We start from the raw sequence: 10361 nt of genomic DNA on the forward strand, positions 1-10361 counted from the left end.
TGCAGTGCCAAAAAAATAACACAAAAATTAGAATCATAACGTCATCGACCTCCTCCCGTTCCTTTTGAGTGCCAATAACCGTTCTACATGGCACAGGCTTTGGAACAGTCCGGGAATCCATGTCAAATCCCTTTTTTTTTTTTTTTTTATAATGGTAGTTGTCTAATTCAAAATGAGAACCAACTCCCAATTTCGTACCGTATACTTAGACAGAGAAAAAGCTGATGAAAGGACCATACCTGTATGGTACACGTAGACTAAATATCCATGACAGATTCACTTAGTTTCTAATGTCATGAACCATTACTAGACCACCACCCATAATAATGGATGCTTAGGAATGATGGTTAATCAAAAATGATTAATTAAATTAGAATCAACTAATCAATTATGTTTGGCAGAAGTCCAAGTCTAACTAAGAGTGAACCTAAAGAGTCATACACCTAAAGAGTTATACACAAATCACTACAAAAATAGTAGAATTAATTTAAAATTAATTCTACAAGAAACAAATTAATTTAAATAGTTTAAATTAATTTATGGAGAATATAAATGATTAGATCATTTAAAAAGAGTACATTTAATGGATTACCCAAATTTAATTAATTGAATTAATTAAGTTTAGTTAAATTGGTTAGATTAATTTAATTGGGATTCATCTAGTTAATTGGATTAACTAAATGATGAGTTGGGCTTTAGTTTATTGGATAAAAATACACTGATAGGCTTTTGTTGGATTTTAAATTAGTTGGATTAATTTAAAATGGCTCTTGGACTTTTAGTGGGTTTAAATTAATTTAATGGTTGAATTTATTCTTGAATTAACTTGATTAATAAAAGTTAAAGAATCATTTAATTCTAATGTTGAATTAAAGGGTGTAGAAAATGAGAAGGGTGGAAAAGAGAGAAATTTCCCTTTCTTTGCACTAATTTCCTTTGACATTTGTTTTTTTAACTTAGATATAGTTATATTTTCTCCCAAAAGTGGTTTTTAATTGAAAAGCGGGCTAATTTTTCCTCTAGACTAAAATATTTAATGGCCACCTGCTGGTATATGACCTATGCTATTAAATTATATACGGAAAAATGGATAAAGATCAAAGTGTAATATTTTTAAGGAACTAAAAGTGCTAATCCCATAACAAGCAAAATAAGACTCTAGTCTAGCAGTCTAAACAAGCATGAACTATTGGAGTTGGAGGGGTTCTGATGATGCTTAGTGCATCAATTTCTTAATGCCCAATATGCAACCATGCCCATGTGGCCAAGAAGCCCCAGCTTATTAGCGAAAAAACCAAGAGGTTAAGATGCTTAAAGTCCAAAGACCAGAGTCCTCAACTAAGCTGAGGCTACTGGTGGCCAAAGACTGGATTAGATCACCTGTAGGCCATTGATAGAACAACCTACAAAGCGGATACTTCAACACCACGCTTACACATTAGACAAACATATCAACATATAACGTATCAGCAGGCAAGTAGCTAGAGGGACTTGTAGGAATTTTAGAATAATAGTTCAACTAGCTGGAAAAACTAACCGATTCCTCTTAATTAAGCACTCACAACCTGCTGATGTGGCAACACTTCCTAATCAAGTGGAACTGGCTGAAGTGGCATGCACCTGGACCAATCCACTGCCATGATGGTAACCTTACCCTGTAATCATGGCATGCCTGAATCCTATTGAACCAACTTTTAAATTTTTCTCAGCCTTCTCCTATAAATAAGAGACCATATGGGACAAGGAATTTTGCACACTTTTGAGTTCTCTCTACATATACTCTGCAATTTTTCACTCGTTTGCTAATTTTAGGCATATTTGGTCTAGTTTTTCTTAATTCATAGATGGAACTGTTACTAATTTAAGTATCAGAAAGTGCTAATATATATACTTTTCGCAAAACAACAATACATAAATATAATTAATACGGGTACTAGATAAAGAAAAGAAAAAAAAATCAAAGAAAGAAAGAGAGATTGTTTTTATTGGAAATTAATAAAAGAAATACTTTCTTATGCTTTAAATAATAGAGGAGGCAAAACCTAAAATGAAAACTGAAGAAAACCTCAAAGAGGACCTTATAGTAAATATTTGTAGAGAAACTACAGGACCTAAGTTCCAAAGAGAGAAATTTTAGGGACAAAATCGAAAAGTTGATTAATGCGTAAGTCAGTCTTATTCTTCTACACTGGAAAAAGATGGGGTAGACAAAATCAGGAGGTCTTATCACCCGTATTATTGAGATGTAATGATTAGGTAATTATATAGATATTAGGGTCTGGAAAATTGTGTACAATCTTATGCATTAATCACCTACCCAAATTTTTTGTTGAATTTATAGGAATCCTGAATAGTTTGGCACAAATATTGGGATGCCCAACGAAAATTTTAGTCCGGATCCGACTCAAAATCTTATTTGAATCAATCATATAACAAATGTAATATATTTGTCATGTAATTAATATAAAATTAAAAAAAATGACCAATCACATAATAAGCATGATATACTTACTTTATAATTTATTTGATTCGGTCAAATTTAATCCAAACAAGAAATTTTTTTAGGATGAGATGTCGAGAAGGTAAGGAAAATTTATAGATGTAGAAAATAAAATCTAATGGATCATTTATTAGTATTGAATTAATGTGGATTGGTAGTAAAGAAAATCAAGTTTCTATATAATATAATGAGCAACAGATGGAGCATCCATTCTCCGTAAAATGAATTGGTTAGCGAAAGAGTATTTGTCAGAAAGGGTAAGTATGAGTTGTTAAGGGACAAATGCACACGTTAAAAGTTTACACTAAAATTCCCTTTTCTTCTCCCAAAGTATACAGGAAATAGGAAAGAGTGAATAAAAATCAAGTCTCAAACTTGTTTCATAACTTTTCCTTTCCTATCTCTTTTTCCTCCCTTTCTCAGCCTACCCCCACGTCCACAAAAGCTTCTCACCCCCCAACCCCCTCCCAACCCCACCACCCCCCTCCCATCACTCAAGTAGCTCTTCAAGTATCACTTTCTCACATATACTTCACATCAAAGAAACAACATTCACTTCAATCTTCATTCCTCACACTTCTATCCCTCATAAACTCAAATCTTTGCAACCACTCCTCTGAATTCTTCATCAAAACCCCATCTGAAAGAGAAGAAAGCCCATAAATTCTGTCTCTCTCCTGAAACTACAGCATTCAATTTCAGCCGTAGTCCCCAGCATAATCCAATCCTTCTCCTAATCTTCTTACAACCCTAGAAAACAAGAAACGGTAAGAACACAGACACTTAGAGAAGACTTGAAAGGGAAGAGGAGAGAGCTAATTAAAGGGGAGACATATAGAGTTTAAGTTTGCGTACATGGAGCTATTTCCAGCCCAACCTGACCTTTCCCTACAAATCAGCCCACCAAACAGCAAACCCTCATCAAGCTGGAGAAGTAGTCATGAAGATGAAATGGATTTGGGGTTCTGGAAGAGAGCTCTTGACTCAAGAAACTCCTTCTCTTCAATGGCGAAGCCCCTGAACTTTCCTAATCCCACAAGGGTTTCAGACCCCATTAACAGTAGCGTTAGTGTTAGCTCCTCCACTCATTTTCACCACCTCCTCCACGGCGCCTCCGCCGCTCGTTTCCTCCATTCTTTCCAGCAAACCCACCAGCCGCCCCACCTTCTCCATCAAAGTCTCCCCGAAGAAGTCAATTTCTTGAGGCCTATCAGAGGAATTCCAGTGTACCAAAACACTCCATCTTTTCCATTTGCTGCTCATTTAGATGCATCAGTGCAATCTTCTTCTGCAGCAGCTAACCATATAAATACTTCTTCCTCCGCACCTACTTACCAGTCTCAAGGGCTAATGCGATCGAGGTTTCTGTCAAGGTTTCCGGGTAAACGGAGCATGAGGGCTCCCCGGATGCGGTGGACGACGACACTCCATGCTCGTTTCGTTCATGCTGTGGAGCTCTTGGGCGGCCACGAGAGTAGGCTCCATATTTCTTTAACTCTCACCTATAATTTCTGCTTTTTTCCGGCTAACATATACCAAAAATCAAGTACTAACATATCTTTATCAGTTCAATTACCTCTACCATATTCGTATCTATATACTATAAATTGATGCGGGGCAGTATGTTTAACTCATTGTTGTGCATCTGTATTATGCAGGAGCTACACCCAAGTCAGTTCTTGAGCTTATGGATGTGAAAGATCTTACCTTAGCACATGTTAAATCCCACTTACAGGTATATATATTATGAATTAAGCTGATCTTTTCTCTCTACTCTTTTTTTTTTTTTTTTTGTTGGTATTTTGTTTTCTTTTTCCAGCAGCTGGAAAGGGTTCTTCTTGGTAAAAGTTTTCGTCGGCTTTTCAGGGGAAAAAGAAAAAGAGAGAGAGAAAGAGAGAGAGAGAGAGAGAGGTTAAATTATCGTACTTTTGTTTGTGAAATTTAGAATTTTGATCATATCAAGAAACAAAAAATTGAAATTTTGACAATTTAGAAGTGGCATTAAAAAGGAAGAAACTCAGAAGGTGTTGATAGACCGCAATTTCAAATTCCAATGCTTAATTTCTTTCTCAACCTGCAGACGGGCTGTGCCTCTCAGATCCTCAGCCTGTTTTTTCCTACTAGATCTGATGCCTCTGCTACCTATCAACCAGCTTTTTTGCCTGGAAGAGCGAACCATCCATGTACAAGAAAAAGATAAATGCGCGTAGAGGAGAGAGAGAGAGAGAGAGAGAGATTAGGCAGAGCACAAAGAATTGAAAACAGTTCAGGACAAGTTTACACACAAACACATTAGTAGTTTCAGCAAGATTTGTTTTTATTTTTTATTTTCCTAAATATATATATAGAGAGAGAAAAAAAAATAATAATTACCATCTTAACTGAAGAAGTGGCTAGAAACAAGAGAAAGTACAAAACACTATCATGACACAATGATATACACATGTCTTTGGAGTGAGAAATCCATTTCCAATTAACCTCGAAAAAGTAGACATGTATCTTATTACATGCACGTATTTACGTACATACATGTCTCATATATAACCAAAAAGTTGTCTAGCATTTATTTCAAAATCTACGTTACCTCTATGAAAAATATTTACCCTCGCTTTTTCTTTCATTATTTTGAATTAAAAGCAGCATGTCTAAGTAGCAAAATGTAGCCCATATTACCAAAATACTTTACCCAAAAAATAAACAAATATAAAAAATACGAGTATTATTTCGAGTTGTTTGGTAATATATATGTCTTTTTATGTGTGCAAATTCTACACATAATTTTTTTATTTTTATAAATTGGTGATAGTAAAATTCGATTTCAAAACTTCCTTTTTTCTAGACTAAAGGTATAAGCGAACAGAGAGAAGAATTATTTAATACTGATTATATATCTTAACACAATATATATTCTGAAATAGATGCGATGGGTTTTATGGTTTTGCAGATGTATCGAACGGTGAAATCAACTGATAGAGCTGCAGCGAGTTCAGGTTTGGTATATATATATATACTTAACTACTTTGTTGCGCAATTCAAGTTCAAACTTCCAGCAATTATATCCTTATTATTTTCGCAATGTTTAGGACAATCTGACGCGTTCGAAAATGGGTCGTCGGGGGATACATCCGACGATTTCCTCTTTGACATTCAGAACTCACACAAGTCTGAAGTACCATCCCAACATGGAGCACAAATTAATATGGACAATGCGAAGGAGTATCATGCTCTATGGAGCAATTCCTCAAGGTACACTATCATGCTCTATTGTGCATCTTTCTTTACTGGTATACATACACATATATAGAGAGAGGGAAAATTAAAATTTTAGTCTTCATTTTGTACTGTAATTACAAAAAATTTCACACATTGAGGTAAAATGATCGGGAAAGTGCACATGATCAGTTTAGCAAATTCCAGTCTTTTTGTCCTCAATGTGCGAAATTCTTAAAGTCATCCGATGAAATTATCAAAATATTATTAAATTGTCACCACCTATACTTACAGGCCCGTACTTATAGTTTTCATGGAAGTTTTGTTTTCTTCTCTTGCCTGGTTTTTAAGGTTTCACAGAGTATATGTAGATGAAAAAGTACAATTTTGATCATAATAAAACTTACCACCCTTATAATGCTAAGACAAAATGGCACTGTCCTAATGCGATACATATCTTTGTATAAGCACGCTTTTTATGCATTTCTATAGGTCCTAGCTAGGCAAACAGTAGTCGCATTTCTTGACAATATCTAATTACAAAAACGACGACGTGGTAGTAATAGGGCCACAGGTTGGTGCATTAACAGGCGTGTATAGTTATAAATTGTGGTGGGTGGGAGAATTTAAGGAAAGAGAAGCCATCACCTTTACACTCTGCAATGCCTTAACTTTGAATTCTAAAAGCTTTCAATAATTTAACCGAATTAATTTATTAAAGTGGCTGAGGGAAATAAATTTGGCCTCCTCAACCATATATACACATATATATATATATATATATATATTAGCAGTAAAGAATAAATAATAAATAAAGATGATGCAAAGAAGAGGTATTAATATTACTGCTTTTGTCCCTGCCTTTTGAAGGCCATGTTTGGCACAGCAGCTCCATCATGCCTAAATAATTAGAAAAAGAATAGGACAAATTTTTCATGAAACTAATGTAAAAATCACCTATATTATATATGGGCATATCTTTCTTCCTTGGATTTTGGGCACAGATGAGGGCATTAGAATGGGGCCCAGTAAAGAAACTTTCTCTCAGAGCTTGATTCACAGGGACAATTCCAGTATAATACACATATTATGTAATTAATATATAATTTATGATGAGTGACTAATATAAAAATTATACTTTTGGTCATGTAATTACAGAGGTGGAAACTTAATTATCCTATTGAAATTGAATTTAGCAATATAAGTTTGGCCAGGATTTGGCTTGTGCTCCTCACGTGAGCCGACCAAACTACAAATTTTAGCAAATTTTGTCATTGTATCGATTCTTTTATACTGCAAGGACGTCGGTTCTAATGGAATTAAAGCTTTATTTTTTCATAACCAATTATATGACAAATGTATCGCACTTACTACGTGATTATTGGATTCGATCAAACTTGATTTGAATAAGAATTTTTCAACTGACAGCGTAATGGACCCAAAAGAAGAAACTTTTGGACTAAATTGAGACCCTTTTTGAAGGCAACTTTAAAATTTAATTTAGGGTTATAATAATAATAATTTAAAAAGGGTAGGTGTCACATGAGTGGGTTTCACTTTATTTTGTACAATAAAGTGAAAAAGAGAAGTATAATTAATAAGACAGTAAAAAGATGGGTTTCTTTGCAAATTATAATTGCTTTAATTTTCTTTCTTGTGCATGTATGATTAATTTCCACTGATTGAGACATTCTCTTGTAGCATGGAGGCTTGGTTGCATAGCAGCCCCAACGACTGCCAAGGAAACACAAAATCTCTTCAGGTATATATATTCATACACTTTTGAAAAATCTGTGCGCTACGGTGTTGCTTTGCGTGTGTCTGTGTATGTGCATGGGAGTGTTAAATGTTGTGAGAATAAAGTAAAATGAGAAGCTTTTCTGAGTAAAGCTGGAGGGCCATTTATTATCTATACTAAGCTATCCGACACCATTCAGTGTGTGTGCATAATTTAAGTTTTTTGTTACGCGTATTTAATTGTGCAAGAAAATAAAATGAATATTTGATACTTTTATTAATTTTATAAATTTTTAATGTGGGTCGATAGAATATTTTCATACACAAATTTAGGGAAATGGTCATTATATTTTTGTCTAAAATTAGGAGGATATTTTGATCGATATATATTTTATCTATCAAAAGTGGTTATTCTGATCCCTTGCACTTAATAACCAGTACTACATATGGTAAATTACAAGGGGTTTTTTGAGATTTGTCTTAATTACAAATACTCCATCGTTGTTTAAAAAATTATGAATACTCCCTCAAATTACAAATAGCATCCTACAATGAGCTGTCATAATATGGTATTTGTTAGAGTATTTTTAATTTCAGGAGAGTATTTGTAATTTTTCAAATAACGATGAGTATTTATAATTACGATAAATTTTTAAATAATTTATTATATATATATATATATATCTAAAGAGAAAGTGAAGTAAAAGCAAGAAAAGGTATCCATAGGAAATGGAAAATTTTCTTTTAGTAGCTTTTGGCAATGGATGAAACATAAGTGCTATGCTTTGTTCACCTCGTACTTTGTCCGTTGATGACCACTGATTATTTCTAGTGACGAAGCAAAAGTGTTTGCTAAGTTGATTTAAAATATTTTTATAAATTCGTATAAAATTTTCGAGCTAATTACAAGATGTGAGATATATATATCTTATTTTTTAAATTAATTTTTGAAGTCTTTTGATCAAGTTATGATACTTAATTAAGTATATAAGGTGTAAATAACGATAATTTTGTAATTAATGGAGTTAATATTGAAAAACATTATTAAAAATTTTAAAGTAATTACTTAGGAGCGTCATCATACCTTTTTAGTTTATAAAATTTCACATTTTATGTTGGATTTTGTAAATGTATTTGCTAAAAAATATCACATATTCTTACCCTGTTTAAATATATAAATATTTTACAAAATGTTACAATTTCTTTTATATAAGCTCATGAAAAGTATTATTACAACTGAATTTAATAAGAGAAAAACACATGTAATTATGTTTCAAGTCATGTTTGGCTATTGAATTTTAAGGACACTAACTGCTGCATCTTGGGTAAATTGGAATTTTCGTGCTTTAAATATAAGGGGTGACATTTTTTATTCGACAATAAAGGATAATAAATTTAAAAAATGGGATATTGAGGATATTTGTCGCCCAAAATGCCAAATTTGTAATCATCATGTGACACACATCTGATATTTTCAGTGAAATTTGTAGTTTTTCGTGACGAATTTACTCGATGTGTTATTTTTTTTTAAGTTATTATTCTTTATGATCATAATAAAGTTTAAATGGATCAAAAGTGTCACTCTTATACTTCCATGGTGAAAATTATAATTTTTTGAGAATTACAATTTTAGCCTTTTAACTTAATGGATTAACATTTTTTGTCTTATAGGAATTGATTTTGCAATTTAGTCCTATAATTTTAAAATTCTAATAATTTTATTCATTTTTCTGTCAAATTAATTAAAAAATTACATATGACTTGACACGACCCATTTTAAATTGGGGATTCGGTGAAAAATAATTAAAATTATCAAAATTTTAAAATTATAAGAACTAAATTACATAAATTAATTTGTATAGGAAAATAATATCACCCTTTAAATTTGAGAACTAAAATTTTATATTTTCTTATGCTGCAACTTGGTCCAAAACATTATGGTACAGTCCCTCAATGCTTTATTTTCAGTACTTTTCCTTAATTTATTTTTCTATTTTGACCAAAGCCCAATGCCCTAAAGCAGCATTAGTACTAACCATGTAATTTACAAATGACCTATCCAAATTTCTCAAAATGATTTTAATTTCTCTAAATGTTGTATATAGTTGGAAAATGAAAAATAATAGCATGTTTTTTGGTGCTGTTTTGAAATATTAATATCAAAAAGTTTATTTAATATATTAAATTTTTAAATGAAATAATTAATTAAGATGATATTAGCCAGAGTCAAATTAAATAAGAGATTTTGAGTTTCAATCTCATTGTTAAAGAAAGATTTCACGTGCAAGATTTGTACGTGCAATAAAAGATAAAAAGTTTCACGTGACGGACATATTAAAATATTACTTTTAAATGAGTCTTTATTTCAATAATCTAATCCTTTGAATTACAGACATATATACATACATTCATACTTATGTACCTAGGCCTGGTTGTGTACATGCATGCAGAAGGACATGGAACCGAAATGCCTGAGTTCAGATGTGAGCTCATCCAGCATATCAGAGACAAGCCCTAAGAAGCCTAATTTGGAGTTCACTCTGGGGAGGCCACAGTGAGAATCTTTGTTCACTCGGCAGCACTACAGATTTTGAATCATTATATGCCTGACAGGGAGCTGGTGAAGAGAATCAGGTGCCCATTGGGAGAACCAGAGGGAAAAGGAAAGGGTGAGGAAAAGGAGAAAACAAAGGAAAAAAGAAAGAGAGGTAAAGAAAGACAGGGAGACAAGAAAGACAGAAAGCATACAAAAAGGGTGTAGTTGTGCTTGCTGTCAAAGTTATGAGATTCTAATCAACTTACTTATGATATCTTTTCCTAAGTAAATATTAAACAAAAAAACAAAAAGTTAACTGATTTTGTATTATTGCTATAATGCATGATCAGTGCTATTACTATTACACCTCTTCGTATA

General features: G+C 32.7%; 1 protein-coding gene across 4 annotated transcripts; it reads left to right on the forward strand.

Moving 5' to 3' along the window:
• The first annotated feature begins 2957 nt into the window (after window positions 1-2957).
• On the forward strand, window positions 2958-10361 carry LOC105156014 (putative transcription factor KAN2). Of its 4 annotated transcripts, none has more exons than XM_088877946.1 (6): window positions 2958-3974; window positions 4159-4235; window positions 5445-5495; window positions 5584-5746; window positions 7412-7472; window positions 9874-10361. In XM_088877946.1, the coding sequence occupies exons 1-6, from the start codon at window positions 3356-3358 to the stop codon at window positions 9920-9922; spliced, it is 1020 nt and encodes a 339-aa protein (XP_088734072.1). In that variant the 5' UTR covers window positions 2958-3355; the 3' UTR covers window positions 9923-10361. The 4 variants fall into 4 exon arrangements, with proteins under 4 accessions (XP_088734072.1, XP_088734073.1, XP_011070331.1 ...); XM_088877947.1 differs by having other exon boundaries at window positions 2961-3974; window positions 9898-10361; XM_011072029.3 differs by having other exon boundaries at window positions 2961-3974; window positions 5445-5490.

Source organism: Sesamum indicum, linkage group LG2 (assembly GCF_026168435.1).
Source record: "Sesamum indicum cultivar Baizhima isolate 11 linkage group LG2, ASM2616843v1, whole genome shotgun sequence".
In the NCBI taxonomy this organism is placed as follows: domain Eukaryota; kingdom Viridiplantae; phylum Streptophyta; class Magnoliopsida; order Lamiales; family Pedaliaceae; genus Sesamum; species Sesamum indicum.